The 16,739-nt window shown below is 39.8% G+C and overlaps 1 protein-coding gene across 3 annotated transcripts in view; it reads left to right on the top strand.

Moving 5' to 3' along the window:
* arhgef10la (Rho guanine nucleotide exchange factor (GEF) 10-like a) overlaps nucleotides 1-16,739 on the top strand; it is a 310,750-nt gene that overhangs the window by 40,977 nt on the left and 253,034 nt on the right. For all 3 annotated transcript variants that reach the window (XM_036559119.1, XM_036559118.1, XM_036559117.1), the window contains one exon: nucleotides 15,420-15,509. In XM_036559119.1, the coding sequence (XP_036415012.1) occupies nucleotides 15,420-15,509 (90 nt within the window). The remainder of the gene's footprint in view (nucleotides 1-15,419; nucleotides 15,510-16,739) is intronic.

Genomic DNA, 16,739 nt, shown 5'->3' with positions numbered 1-16,739 from the left:
AAAGTGATGATGTAAAATGTTTATTATTCGTACGTCTATTGGTTATAATTTAACAACGTTCGCATCTCGGTACTTAATTATTAAGTTAGTCTTTTTTCCAGGTATGTTTTTGTGACGTTACTGGTCCACTGCGAACTACTTCCTCTGGCCCGCAGACCACTACAGGGTGCTCGGCCCACTGGTTGAGAAACCCTGGCCTAATGCAGCGATTCATTAAGCCTCAGGTCATGAAGGAACTTCGACAAAGCTGATGAAAATTGATCTCTCCAGAAAAAAGAACCATCGTGATTAGAAATGAGCTGATGTTAGTTTTGTTGCAGTTGCAGTTTCTTTTCAAGCAACTGTCAGCATCACTGAACTGTGCATCACTGAACTGTGGGAGCTGCAGTTTAAGCCAGACTGCAGAAATATCTCGAGTGCAATTGCGAGGTAAGATGTTTGAGAAAGTGCCCGTCGAGTACACACTTGGTCAGGGCATGTCTGCCTTGGAACGAGACTCATGGCCTCTAATGGGGAGAAGTGCCAAGATGACATGAGGATGTTAAAGATTATAGCTGATGCCAAGAAAGTGGATCCAGCTAAATGTGATGACATTCTCTGACAGTTTGTTGAGATCACTGGCACCACTGTGGCCAGCAAGCCGTCAGAGTGCTGAGCCTTTCATTGAAGTGACAGTGGATGTTCTGGCTGAAGGGTCTGGATACTCAGAAATATGGCTCGTATCCTGTGGCCTGTTGCTTCTCTCACATGGCCCAGCCAGGGTGGGGTGTGGATTGTCTATCAATAAGGAACTTGAGGTTGAGAATCTATGCCAGGGATGTCAAACGTAACTGCTAAAAGGGTCATATTAAAAATCTCAACAAATCCATGGGCCTGAGAACGTGTATGATTTATTTCATTTTTAATTAACCCTCTACTGCGCGCGTTATGAGGGTAATATAAAACTTTCTTGCTTAAAATGGTCCTTGATTATTAAATTATATAATTATAAAATTATATATTGTGATTATTATGATTGGTCCTGATTATTACGTTCAAAACATTTGTAAAAAATACTAATGTGTGCAGGGGTCTTTTTGGAGTATGTTGCCTTGAGGCAACATTGTGTGACAATGGGAAGAAATGACATAGAGCTGTGTTCCCTGAAGTGGTGAGACCTGGCTTGTGACTGGCTAAATCCATTCCATTGTCGCATAATGTTGCTTCTATGCAACAAACCTATTTCTGCAAATTCTCATAACAAAAAAATTGATACTGAATGTTACAAAAGAGGTTTAAAAGTGCCCAACAAGAGACAGTTTGACCACGCACATGCCTTTTATTGACTTACTCAAACTCTTCCCATTATTGTTGACCCTGTTATTGTCTTTAAATATGTATAACGTTACTGTAAAGTGAGGAAAATGAGTTTGTTGCCCTGAGGCAACATTGTGCCATAGAGGGTTAATATTGTGCTATAACTTGAACTGGCCATTGTTCATTCAAAATATGCAAAAACATCAGCAGTAAAATACAGACACTTGTAGTAGACCTTGAAATAAAATATGAATACTTGAAATATTCTAAATTTACATATCCCCAAGAGCTCAGTCTTTTAACCCTCAAAAAGCCGGCCCTTTTTTCCATTTTCCGCCTGAAATTACACACCCAAATATTGAGGCTTTTTACTTAAGCAGTACATAAACTAGAGAGAATTTCATGCTGTAATGTTACTGAAAAGCCTTCAAAATTGTAATTGAAAACATTTAAAGATGTTGAAATGAATCTGTAATGATCAAAATAAGATAAAAACAAAAAAAATAGCTGCTTTCCTAAATTTAATGATATAAATTATATTTTTGTGTCTACAAATTAAAAAATTCATGTCCTCCAACACCCCTTGTGTCACCAGGGGTCTGCTTTCACCATGCAAAATTTGGAGTTGATTCCTCCTACTGATTTGAAGTTATTCAAGCTAATTCAAACGAATGTCGTGCGCCTCTGATGGCCTCTCCAAGTGGCCTTTTTGACTTTTCCAAGTGGCCTCTTGGGGTCTCCAAAGTCCCCTAGCCTCTCCTACATGTACACCGCTAAATTTCCACTGGACCAAAAGTGAAAAGATGAAAATCTCAATAGAGTTAAATATGCTCAAAAAATGATCAAATGCACAAATATTGTGATGTATCGTATCGTATCGTATCGTACAGCCTCTTGTGATTCCCATGTCTGGTAGCTATTTTCACACCAAGGGATAGAAAGTCCTGGACATGTCTCACGGCTGCCTTTGCTGTGTTTAAACTTCGCTTTGAGCTGAATTGAAATGGCCACTTCACTATCTTGTTCTCCCTAAAGTATCTGCCTGTTTCTAATGAGAATCTGTCTTTTTGTCTTTGTGCCGTGTATTAAGCCTCACCTTTCAGCTTTCATAAAGAAAGCATCAAAGAAAAAAGTCCAAATGAAACGTCCCCGTCTTATTAAACTGACCGCGTGGCAGTGGATGATGAAATGGACTCGTTCTCTGCCAAGGTCAAACAGAATTCTGTATTAATAAAGGAAAAACACTGAATTCGTATTAAGGATGGAGTTCATTAATCTTTATACTGCACGGTAACTTCTGAATATGCAGGCTTTGCTCATCAGAATTCATAGACCTTGGAAAGTAATTTTGTAAAGACCTATTAATGGAAAAAATACAGCTCGGTTTTAAGCTTGCGTGTGTTCAGACACACAGATGTAGACACACACGTGGTTATTTGCCTTGAGGGAAGTAGGAGCATGAATTGAATAAAGGGATATGAGAATCAATATTGGATCTGCACATCCATTGTAGGAAATTGCCCTTGGCTTTAACAAAGTCAGCAATAAAAGAGAAGAAGTGTCTCATGCCTCTGTGTGTGTGAGAGAGTGTGGTTAAGTGTTTAGCTATTTGTGGGGACCAAGTGTGGAAAATGTTAATATTTTGCCAATGTAGGGACATTTGGCTGCTCCCCACGAGGAAATATGCGTTTAGTTCAGCAACAAAAATGTAATTTACACAGTTTTACCCTGAGTGTAGTCAGTGGGCCAAGATTGGTGTCTGACGTTTGCTTCTTCAGGTTTGCGCTGAAGCTACAAGGCCAAGTTAGCTAAGAAGTGGAAGTCCTCACTAATAAGCATCACTGCGCTACTAGTCAAGTCAAATCAAGTCAAATTTATTTATATAGCGCCTTTTACAACAGATGTTGTCACAAAGCAGCTTTACAGAGAATCCGGGTCCACGCCCCCAGTGAGCAAGCCTTGGCAACAGTGGCAAGGAAAAACTCCCTCAACAGGAGTAAGAAACCTTGAGAGGAACCAGACTCAAAAGGGGAACCCATCCTCCTCTGGTCGACACCGGATAACAGCACAGACACAAAACAGTATAAGTGGATACAGTTTAACACCACTGTGCAGTGCGCCGGCCGCATCTCAGGTCAGACCCTCTTAGGACGGGCAGCCGCTCAGCTCAGGGAAAGAGGGGGGGAAGGGGGGAGGGGGGGATAAGGGGGACAGATAGTTAGGAAAACTAATTAGCCAAAGGCTCGACTAAACAGGTAAGTTTTTAGCCTAGACTTAAAGATGGAGGCTGTGTCTGAGTCCCGAGCACAGACTGGTAGGCTATTCCAAAGCTGGGGGGCTTTGTATGAAAAGGCTCCTCCCCCTGACGTAACTTCTAAATTCTGGGTACTAATAATGAGCAGCACCTTGTGATCTAAGTGGGCGTGTCGGTTGATAATAGGAAATAAGGTCACTGAGGTACTGAGGAGCATTCAAAGCTTTATACGTCAGTGGAAGAATTTTGTACTCAATGCGGAATTTAACTGGCAACCAAGTAGAGCTGGGCGATATGGGCAAAAACGTTATCACGATAAACAAAACTCATATCGTTCGATATCAATACATATCGCGATAAATGTCAAATCATGATTTCTTTCACGTTTGAAGGCTGGTTTTGCTCCTGGGTGGTTAATTGTGGTTTTAAACTATCACTTATGGTCCGATCATGACAAACACTCACCAAACAGTGGAACATTTCACTAATCTGTCATGGAAGAGTGGGAGAAAGTCTCTGAGCTGTTTTTACCAGCTGGAAAAGCACAGCTGCAATTTTTGTAATGGTCATAATTTAAGAAAGAAAACAGATTGTTTTTAGCTGTCTGGTGTCGAGTGCTCGGCTACCCCGCTACAAACGCTAAACAAGTGGCCAACAACAGCGCTAAACTCTTTAGTTTCTCAACAACGTCAGCTCGGTTCGGTCGTCACTGCGGTCACTCCTACCACATCCATGTCAGAGCATATCACAGTATTCAGACACCAGCTAGACGGCTGGGTTTCTCTATGCTATCGTAGTAGTTTAAGGGGAGAACCGCAGTATATCTGACGCTCGCTGTGTAAAAGCATTATCTGCAGTGTGAATCTCTCACACCAGTCACAGAGTCCTCCTTTTAGGTATGTTTAAACTGAAAGCGGTGATTTTTTGTCTTGTTTGATCTACCGTATCATCAATTCACCCTGTTGTGCCGGAGCGCTGCCTCAAGTTAGCCAGCAGCTAAAAACAGCTAGCCTGGAAAGACAGCGCTCTCCCGCTCTCCAACGCCTCACAGCTTCCTCAGTTTACTTTCGAACATGAACCACTTCTTTCTTTCACTTTCTAAAATATGACGGTTGGCGCTGTAACACGGCGCTGCAGACGTGATTTAACACCGCTAAAGTTGTTAGGATGCACGGAAAGAGGTGAGTTCACTGTAGGACAGTACAGATACGTCACTGACCTCGTCACTCACACTCGATCACAGGAGAACAGATCGCCGGTCGCTCCACTCAAACAGGGACTGTATAACTCCGCGTTTCAGCTGTTGCTAAAGTATATTTGGCGACCCTTTTTTTACTCGTGGCCCCCTCCCTCTCTAATCAAGTCGAAAAATTCGGAAGTGCGCCCTCTCCTGGCGACAGCAGAGTAGTGACGCTTTCCTTGCAGTAGAAAACGCCACCGGGGCTTTCGCTAAAACGTGGAAGTGTGAGAATCGTGTATTATATCGAAAATTTATCAAACCTGTCTTATCACTCTATCGAGGAAAAGTTATATCGCGATACTTATCGTTATCGTTTTATTGCCCAGCCCTACAACCAATGTTAAGTACACAACATTGGGCTAATGTGGTCAAATGTGGTACTACATCATCACTCATTCCTCAGACATGGTTGTTAAGTAATTTTAAATGAACAAAACTGCAGACAAAATACAGGCTTCAAAATGACTGTTACTAGTTATTAAGCCGTGACTTACTTCTGTCCTTTAAAATACAAAACAGTGTTTCATTACTTAACAATGATGCTTAACACTCAGCACAGCTGAGACAAGAGTGTCACAGTGTGGGCGTGTAGTTTGCCCAGTGCTAACTGGTGGGATATAAGCTTTCATTACTAGTTATCTGCATAAACCTCATAGTTTCAGTCGTCTAGTTCACACGTGTCAGGCTCCAGTCCTTGGGGCCAAAACACTGCAGACTTCAGCTCACTGCCTCATTAAAAACACCTGATTCAGCTCATCAGCTAATCAGTAAGCCCTAATCTCTGCGGCACTTTGGCCCAGAAGGGCCCCAGTTTGACTTGACAGATCTGGTTAGTGATGTTACAGCTTTGTGGAGTGTACCAAGAAGGTTGGTGTCTGATGTTCGCCTCTTCAGGTTTGCACTGGAGCTACAAGGCTAAGTTAGCTAACAAATGGAAGCTTGTACCTCACTAATGAGCATCATACAAACCCCACGACTAAATCCGCACTCGTGCCCTAAACACAGTGAAGTCGTTAACCCTTTACTGCGCGCATTATGAGAGCAATTTAAAAACTCCACTTTCTTGCATGAAATGGTCCTTGATTATTAAATTATATAATTATATATTATGATTATTTATAATAGGGGCGGCACGGTGGCGCAGTGGGTAGCGCTGTCACCTCACAGCAAGAAGGGCCTGGGTTCGATTCCCGGCCGGGTGACCAGGGTCGTTTCTGTGTGGAGTTTGCCTGTTCTCCCCGTGTCTGCGTGGGTTTCCTCTGGGTACTCCGGTTTCCTCCCACAGTCCAAAAACATGCAGTCAGGCTGATTGGACATGCTAAATTGCCCCTAGGTGTGAGTGTGTGTGGATGTATATGTCTGTTTGTCTGCCCTGCGATGGACTGGCGACCTGTCCAGGGTGTATCCTGCCTTTCGCCCGATGACAGCTGGGATAGGCTCCAGCACCCCACCGCGACCCAGAAGGATAAGCGGTTTAGATGATGGATGGATGGATTATTTATAATTGGTCATGATTATTACACTCAAAAACATTTGTAAAACGGAATAATGTGTGCAGGGGTCTTTTTGGAGTATGTTGCCTTGAGGCAACATTATGTGACAATGGGAAGAAATGACATAGAGCCGTGTTCTCTGACGTGGTGAGACCTGGCTTGTGACTGGCTAAATCCATTCCATTGTCACACAGTGTTGCTTCTAGGCAACAAACCTATTTCTGCAAATTCTCATAACAAAAAGTTGATACTGAATGTTAAAAAAATAGTACCTGCTCTGTGGGGGTCCTGACCATTGAAGAACAGGGTGACAAAGTATGCAGAGAAACAGATGGACTACAGTCTGTAACTGTAGAACTACAGAGTGAAACTGTATGGTCAGCGAAGCTGATAAAATGGACAATGAGTGCAGGAATAAATAGGCGTACTTAATGAAGTGTCTGGTTGGTGTGTGTAGCAGTTGGGACAACTGTAGCAAGTTCTGAACTATTCCTTTAAGGTTAGGGTTGAGTAAGATTTTACCAAAGATGTTACCAAAGACCGTAATTTGCAAAACGGTTACACTTCTACATTTCTAGCCTTCATAACTTCAGAAAGGTTTAAGATACAAACACGATCCACATATCAGGACATTCAGCAGATCCACCCCTAACGAGCAAGCATGGCATCATAGTCGGCTCGGAAAATCATCTAAAAACCTGATGTTATTGTTCTGTTTTTTGGCCTTCATATTCCAACAAAGGGTTAAAACAGCGACATGATTCACACATCAGATCATCATCAGACTCTGCTTCACCATTCAGAGTGATTTCATCCACCTGTGACCATCAATCAGCCAGAGATCAAGCTCCAAAATCACCCAAACCCACTCGCTACTGTTATATTACATCTCTGCTTTTAGCCGTCATAAACAAAGAGCTTTCAGTTTACATTTTGAGTATTAAAAATATCTGATATTAAATATGCAACTCAATTTGTAATTAAAAATAAAGCCTGTCTTGCTGTGTATCAGGGTTTTAGCACTGAGTCTGAATCCAAGAGGACAGAAAATCAATAAAAAACATGTCCGCCTTATGCTAATTGTTTATTTTTACTCATAATAACCAACAGAATGAATCACCATCAAAATTATTGCACTTTCAGCTCACAGACACTCCAGACTAACCATTTCTGAAAAGGTTTCTGAGGTGCAACATGTTTAAGATCTCTATAGTTAAAAAAATACAAAATTTAGCAGGTGCTAGGTACATTTTTGATCAGAAATGACCCAAATTCATAAAGATAACAAATTTCTGTTACATGTCAAACAATGGCATATCTGAGTAGCCCAGGGTCTCCTGAAAATAACAACATATGGTATATGTGACTGTCACATGTAAATATTTTATAATTGTAATTGACCCAAAAAATCCCCGAAATTTTAGGTTTCTAAAGGTTGAGTAAAAAAGTTTTAGAAAAGCTCCACATCCTGAGTTTTAGGCTTTATTATCTAAATCACTGTGGGAGGCATAAATAGCCCTACAAGCTAAACTCATCACGGCATGAACGCTGCCTCAGTGCTAGCTTGTTCTACTGTCTGCAGAACGTTGGTTATTCTTCCAATCTCATCTTAAATAATGGGCTTTATGTACATTAAAAGGATCCCGTTCATAAATCACGCCCTCCTCCTCCGCTATGTAAACACATCGCCTCGAGCAGATTATACTCATGAATACAGATGCGGCCTGTGACTCACTGTTGGAGTCGTTATGTGTGTGAGCGGCGTCGGCTGCTATGAGCTGATAATCACTGTGATAGGCAGGCTAATTGTGGTTGGCTCTGGGTGATGGTCAAGGAGTGCTGGGTACGGCTGTTTCCTATCTCAGCGTGAGCGCATTCCACAAAGCTGAGTTTTTTTTTTCTTCCTCCCAGTTTTGCCTGCCCTCACGTCGCAGGTCGTCTCTCTCACTTTCTCCCGGATCCTGACAAAAGCTTAGTTAGCCTTGTTGGCTAATCCGTTTCACAATACCCAGGGCACAACCTCGCCTCTGTTTAACTGGAAAGAGTGCCTCTGGAGGTCTGAAGGAGGGGAGAAATCGTTCTAGACAAATCGCATTTTAAAAGGGAATCAATGGGCCCCGGCTAGCTAAACTGAGCAGACATGCCTTGAGTGAAGCTAATGGCTAATCCAGTGAGCTACAAAAACATGGCAAGACTGCAGATCAGTCGAAGGGCACGGCCAGAAACCAGCACTGCTGAGAACACGGACTTCTCAGTAATGTCACCAAGACGCTTTCATTCTGCTTACAGTACAGACAGATAGATACAGACCGACAGATAGACATATAGATAGATCGACAGACATACAGAAAGACAGGCAGACAGATATATAGATAGATAGACAGATAGATAGCCGGACAGACAGAAAGACAGATAGATAGGCAGACAGACAGTCAGATAAGCAGACAGACAGATATATATAGATAGACAAATAGATAGATAGACAGACAGACAGATAGGCAGACAGACATTCAGACAGATATATAGACAGATAGATAGATAGATAGACAGATATATAGATAGATGGACAGATAGATAGATAGACAGACAGACAGATAGGCAGACAGACAGTCAGACAGATATATAGACAGATAGATAGATAGATAGACAGATATATAGATAGATGGACAGATAGATAGATAGACAGACAGATCGATAGAAAGACAGATAGATAGACAGACAGATCGATAGAAAGACAGACAGACAGATAGATAGATAGATCAATAGATATATAGACAGATAGATAGACAGACAGATAGATAAAAGGCAGACAGACAGATAGATAGACAGACAGATATATAGATAGACAGAAAGATTGATCAATAAATATATAGATAGACAGATAGACAGACAGATAGATAGGCAGACAGACAGATAGATAGGTAGACAGATATATAGATAGATGGACAGACAGATAGATAGATAGATAGATAGATAGATAGATAGATAGACAGACAGATCGATAGAAAGACAGACAGATAGACAGACAGACAGGCAGATAGATCAATAGATAGATAGATAGACAGATATATAGATAGAAAGACAGATAGATAGACAGACAGATAGATAGATAGACAGACAGATATATAGATAGACAATAAGACAAACAGATAGACAGACAGATATACAGATAGACAGATCAACAGATAGATAGATAGATAGATAGATAGATAGACAGATAGATCGACAGACAGATAGACAGACAGACAGACAGAGAGTCCAGTCAGAGTGAGACGAGCAGCTGTGAGCAGTGCTTGTGTTTTCTGATTGGGAATGTAATCAGATACAGGAGTTTACACGGATATTATTCTTCTATTTAACGGATTATTTACAGTGTGTATGTGGTGTCTCACTGCACGGATGGGTTAAATGCGGAGGTGAAATTTCCCCGTTGTGGCACTAATAAGGGTCTCTTAACTTATTAAGCCAATTCACATTAGGATGCAAAGCTATTAGATTTCAGTCCCGATGGTTCTAATGGTCTCTTTTGAGGAAGGACAGCAGTTTGATTTATATTGTAATTTTTATGTCCACAAAAAAAAAAAGTAGTGCTTTCCTTGTGAGATGCATCATCCATGTGACTTAACCATTTTCTAAACTAGCCTACATCATGTTGGTACAATTCTTTACAAATACAGCTGAGTCAGTCTGGAAACGTCTATTTTTGTGTCTCTAGTGTTTACAGATACATCACACTTGAAAAACATGTTAGGGTTACAATTTATTTATATTTTAAAATAAAACAATACATAATTTTAACAATTACACCTTCTTGAGCCTCAATTTAGCAATATTGGTTTTTAAATCAATCATACAGAATTCCAAGCACCACAGAAGAGCTCACAGTCGTGTGTGAAGGCTGAGGCTGTATTTTGAAGAAAAAAACATGTTTTTCTGCTATTTTAACTACAATAATCTATACACGACTATGAAATATATGATTTCAATGACATATAGAAAACAAATGCCAAATTAAAATGATAAAATATATAATGAAAGCTGTCCCCAGGAGTCGTGTCACTGGTGTTACTGCGCAACAAAAAATCTCTTATTTTGAAATAAAAGTCACACTGATGACATCACTCGACTTCCTTTTACCTGTTGTCTGAGGATCTATGAAGAAAAGCTCATGGTGAGTCCACTGTGTCTCTCAGTTATCAGAGATTTTCTCATTCAGCTCATGATTTCATATGAAGCTTTTAGCTGAAGTCACTGGTGTGACCGACTTTATTCTGAGGTAACTGTGAAAAAATAGAACACAAATGGATTAAATTCCATATTTTAGTGGATATTCCATGATTGACAACATGTGGTTTGATGTTCTGTAGCAGCCGTTTTGTAAAATGCATTGTTCATTAAAATGTCTCTGGTGTTCCTTTATTATGTGTAACACCAATGAGGATCAGTAACACCAGTGACTCCTATGGAGAGATAGAAAAGTGGACGTTTTTGTAGAATGACCCACCTTTTGTTAGTCAGTCTTTCCAGAAAGCACTGTTCACCCTCCTGAAGCGAATGGAGGCCCTCAGCCTTGGATGTGATTGAAAGCGTCAGCTGGATGTCACTGGAGGCTTTAAGTGGACTGAATTGAATCCAACCATGGATTTAATTCTCATTAGCACTCTTTTTACATACCCTCTGATAAGCTTCTAGCATGAGTCATATTTTATTGATCTGAATTCGCTCTAATGACTGTGCTCACTTCTTTTTTTGGTATCCTCACTCTTAATTGCAATTAACTCAGTGTTATTGTTTCAGCCACTGGTGGATGAATCTCCCTTTGAGTCTCGCTCCTGCAAGGTTTCGTTCTCATTCCTTTAGCGTTATTTTTCTTGCCCCTGTTGTACTTGGCTTGCTCAAAAGGGACTTGCACCTAGACCTGAACGATTTGGGGAAAATATCTAATTGCGATTTTTCCTACTAACATTGTAGCTACAATTTAAATTCCATTTTTTTTTCAATAAATTAAGATTCAGGCTTGGTTTATTTTGGCCAAGAAGTTCAGAATATCCACCTTTCCTGGCTTGAGGCTCGACCCGTGAACACAGTGTGCCAAACCGTTAGTAAGTTGTGGTTGTGATGTCACAACACGTGGAGGTTTGGTTGCCTCTGATTGGTCTAACTCAACTACAGGCATTTCCCAAACTCTTATTAGGTTCAGTTTCCCCCTTTTAAAACTTAAACCAACATTTCTGCTAATGTACACACTTACAAAAGATGGTTCTTCAAGGGTTCTTTAGTAAAGATAATGGTTCTATATAGAACGGTAGACACTCATTGACTCACTTGCATGCTTAAAAAGTTCTTTGAATGATGAAATTGTTCGTCAAATTTATGGACAGTGTGTTGTATACGGTTCTATATAGCACATTTGTGAAAAGGGTTCTATATAGCATTAAAATGTTCTATTGTTACAAGCTTGACATTGTAACAATAGCAGAACCCTTTTTGGTGCTGTATAGAACCATATACAACAATTTTCCTTCCATCTGAAGAACGATTTCACCATGTGAAGAACCATTTAAGCACGCAAACAGGTCTTTGAGTGTTCATGGTTCTATATAAAATGATCGTCTTTGCTGAAAAACCATCTTTAACATAAAGAACTACCTTTTTTAAGAGTGTACGCTATAATAGAAAAAATAAAAAATTGCAGCTATTGCGATTCGAAAATTGCACCTTAAATTGCAAGTTCGAGATAAAACGATTAATCTTTCAGCTCTATTTGCACCTTGATTTTTGTGAACCTGTTCTGTGACAGCACACATTGTAAACTGAATTGAATTGAAATGCTCAACCAGTGTGAATCACAAAGGTGGTTATGCAATATTTGCTACGACATATAAGCCCCAGATTGGACATATAAGCCCCAGATTGGACATAGTCTGGTAGACACAGCATTGTCAGTGCTAGAAGACTGGACTTTCTGAAGATTATGTGGGTAGGTTGTAAACAAGAGCTAATAAAACTTTTAAAAAAGTTAAACAGCATTAAAAAAGCCACTGAATTCATGCATACTCAGTTCTGCTACTCTGTGTTGTAAGAATGTCTTACAGGTCTGATACAGCTTGTTTTCATTGGACTGTTCCTCCTCTTTTCGCCTCTCGTCACCTAAATCAGTGGTCACTCATCGTCTGTGCGCTTTTCTAAACTCGAGCTGACGTTTAGTTGACATGATTTCACAGACACCAAGCAAAACACCGCCACAGATCTCCATTCTTTTCAGGCTGGAGTCTACACAAAATCATTTTGACCACAAATCAGATACTTGTAACAGGTTCTTACCACACAGATCTGAGGCCTTCCCACTAAAAGTTTAAATCCTAGAGGAAAATCGGTTGTCTGTGAATTGAATTCCTGTGCAGTGCATCACTGTATGTGTAGTTGGTGTGAGAAATAAAGGTGTTTAGTCTTTGTGATCACTGCTGTCTAATTGTGGTGATAGCAGCACCTCTGTTCCTCCATCTCCTGTAGGAATTCATATTTAGGAACAAAAAAAGGGGGGCATATCATTTCACAGTGGCGAAGATAACGCCTGTACCACTCTGCTCGGTTCCCATTAGAGAGTGTCACATTTCTTTAATCTGTATCTGCATCAGGTTAAACTTGAATGAAACATAGAACGCGGTCGTTTAGGGGCTGGTGGCGATTGTGCGAACCTGACTGAGCCGGGGACAGTTCGAGCAAACGTTCACGCGCTGATCCTTACTGGTAGGCTTTGCTCAGGGGTCGGAACCGAAATATTAAGAAGAGCCATTTTGTCCTTTCAACAAAAATTAAACCACCTTGGGAGCCACAACATGTCCGTTTTATCATCTTGGCTGTAAATATGTCTCAATAGTATAGACTGAAAATATAATATAAACGGAAACACAGACTGACTTTGCTCTGCTTTAACTTCAGCTCAGCTGTAGCTGCTTTTCTCACATCTCAGTCAGGAAACTTTTCCATGAAAGTAGAGTTTCTTGTAAAATGTCTCTCAACATTTAACGTTTTTTGAGGCTGAAGTCGCTTCTCATTCGCCAGCTTCTTGTTAGAATTGTCCCGTTCCACCTTAAATGGTGCCTGAGGTGCCAGAATGTAACTGCTGCGCCATTTAAGGTGGAACGAGACAATTCGAACAAGAAGCTGGCGAATGAGAAGCGACTTCACGACTTGTTTGGCAGTTTCTCATTGGAGATTAAACGTTTCAGGAAACCAGCTGGAGTGATTATAAAAGTCCATTCGTCTCCAAAGTTCATTTTAAATCTTTCTCTTTGCTGTTTTGTTAGCTACGAGCTAGGCGAGACTGTCTGTGTCGCTGTGTGACCAGCAGTCTGCGCTGATCTTCAGGGTTAAAGGGCGAATTAGCAGTTCTGCATTAACTCCAGCGTTTAAGACCTTTTATTGTGAGAACTGTGTTAGAACTGTGTGTTATAACGATCAGAAGAGCTTTATGTTACAGCAGAGGAGGATTATGTTATTTTACCTAAAAATCTAGTGCTGCTGTGGAGCCGCAACAGGGCGTTTAAAGAGCCGGAGAACAATTGTTTGGTTTGTATTCAGTTATTTTTGTTGATTTTTGTTAGGAAAACCTGGAATAATTGACTTTACCTGTGGCTGAAATTATTGCAAAGCTCTCCACATCTCCTAACAACCTTGCACCTTGCAAGATCTGGTAGACCACCAAAACTTTCACCAAAGATGATTATCTCCTATGATAGTCATATTTGTCATAGGAGATATCAATCGATCTGTCAGTCAATCAATCAGTCAACCTTTATTTAAACTCGGAATACATTGAGGGAGACCCTCATTCACAATGTGGTCGAGCAATACGGAAATCAGGGATTGAGAAGTTGGGTAGTAAAAAGAAATCAAATGTTATAATAAAATAATAAAAATCATAATAGTAAAATTTAATAATAAGAAGGTACCAATAAATCGTTAAATCAATAAACCATTAAAATTACAATATAGTAGCTTAACAAGTAACAGATCAGATAAGGATAAAATAAATAAAAATATAAATTAATGAAATAAAAAGAAATCAAAATGTGACAATAAATAAAAAAGAATAAAATCGATAACAAAAAATACTAATAAATTAAATAAAAAAGAATAAAATCAATAACAAAAATACTAATAAATTAAATAAAAAAGAATAGTAAATAAATAAATACTAATAAAATAAATAAAAAGAATAAAATCAATAACAAAAAATATTCATAAATTAAATAAAAAAGAATAAATTAAATAAATAAATACTAATAAAATAAATAAAAATAATAAAATAAATAACAAAAAATACTAATAAAATAAATAAAAATTGAGTGACCCTTATTAGGCCCACAATGGGGAAATTTCACCTCCGCATTTTAACCCATCTGTGCAGTGAAACACCACATACACACTAGTGAAGAGACACACTAGGGGGCAGTGAGCACACTTGCCCGGAGCGGTGGGCAGCCCTATCCACAGCACCCAGAGAGCAGTTGGGGGTTAGGTGTCTTGCTCAAGGGCACCTCAGTCACATACCGTCAGCTCAGGGGTTCGAACCGGCAACCTTCCGGTCAGAAGGCTGGTTCCCCGACCTCCAGCCCACGACTGCCCCCATAAAAAGAATTAATAAAAAGTAAAACAATAGCCAAGACATAGCTAAAACATACCAAAAATCATATTAAAAGTTAAGTAAAATCAGATAAAGCTGTGTCAGGCTGTGTGGAGGTGGTCATGTGACTCCAGAGAGCAAAGTTTTAGTTTCCTGTAATGAATTCCAGCTCGCTGGTTCACTGAGATGACAAAGTAAAGTTTTATGGACTGGTGAGTCTAAATGTGTCATTATTTGGATCGGAGGAGCTGAAAATGCGACCAACTTCTACAACTGAACTTTGCAGCTGTGGAAAATATCCCTGCGGGTTTTTTCTGATGCTGAAAAATAAATAACTTCAACTGTTTTGCGCAACGTCTGACTTTTCCACAGGACTGTATCTGCATCAGAATTGGTTCTACATTATTTAGAACAGTGATACCGAACTTTTGGGCTGTAGTGTGTGGAGATGAAGTGTGTTCGGCAGCCCGGTGAGCTCATTTTCTCTGCTTGCTGATCTTTTCTCAGGAGAAGTCTCTGTTCAGACTGACACAAACACAACCAGCCCGGAGGTGATTTACGATGACGTTCCATCAGAGGATCCGTCTCCAGGAGAAGGTCAGCCGTAACACTGGCATACAGAGGATAGACGTATATTTGTGTGTGTGTGTGTGTGTGTGTAGGTGATCTGTATGTCTGCTGGGATTGGGCCGGTGCCTGGTGATGGTTAACTTAGTTACCGTGGTAACAGCCCCCAGCAACCTTAAAAAGTCATTTATCGCCAATTAAAAAAAAAAATTCTAACTTTTAATAATTTATTTCTTGCAAAGCTTAGCAAAACACCAGTATTCCCACACCTGGACATAGACGAGATCGTTCTAGAAACACGGCTGTTGAGCTTGTTGAGCGAGTTCAGAGGGCGGGGCACTGTGTGCCGTTGCGGCAGACAGATATCATCCCTTTATAAAAAGGTTCCACACATCAGATAAAGCAGCTTCAGTTCTCAGCAATCTGCACTTCTGTCTTACTAGATTTCTAACAACCTCAGAGCCAAATTAAATATTTCACATTATGCTGTAGCCACAGCCTTTACTGACCGGCGCTACACACTTAGAAATGAGGGTTCATTAAGGGTTCTTTAGTAAAGAAAATAGTTCTATAGAACCATGAACACTCAAAGAACCCTTTGCATATTAAAGGGTTCTTTGCATGTGAAATGGTTCTTCAGATTTATGGCAGCTGTGCTGTTTATCACCAAAAAGGGTTCTTCTACTGTTACAAGCTTGAAATCATAACAACTGAAGAACCATTCTTAAAAATGTTCTATATAGAACCATAAACAGCACATTCTCCATCAATCTGAAGAACGCTTTCATGATGAAAGGACACTTTAATCTTTAATCATGCAAAGGGTTCTTTGAGTGTTCCTGGTTCTATTTAGAACTGTTTTCTTTACTAAAGAACCCTTGAAGAACCGTCTTTTTTAGTGTGTACTATTATGTTCTTTTATTTGACTAAGATTAATCACTGTTTGCTTTAGCGTTCAAGTGCGTCAAAGTACAAGGTAAGAAAGAAAATACTTTTATTACGAAAAAATGTGTTTCCAATAGAACAAAGCTGAACGGACAGTAAATAAAATTTGTATAAAATAGCAGTTTTTACAGTCAAGTCAGCTTTACTGTCAATACTACAGTATGTACAGGACATACAGAGTATTGAAACTGCGTTACTCTCAGAACCCATGGTGTAGCAATAACATTAAATCGACAGTAAAAAGGAAATGTGTGAATTAAATAGACACTAAATAAACACTAAACACTAATCGTAAAAAATAAACACTAATTGTAG

The sequence above is a fragment of the Colossoma macropomum genome, unplaced genomic scaffold (assembly GCF_904425465.1).
Source record: "Colossoma macropomum unplaced genomic scaffold, Colossoma_macropomum, whole genome shotgun sequence".
Taxonomy (NCBI): domain Eukaryota; kingdom Metazoa; phylum Chordata; class Actinopteri; order Characiformes; family Serrasalmidae; genus Colossoma; species Colossoma macropomum.
The sequence above is the reverse complement of the archived record's forward strand: the minus strand, read 5'-3'. Positions and strand labels throughout refer to the sequence as shown.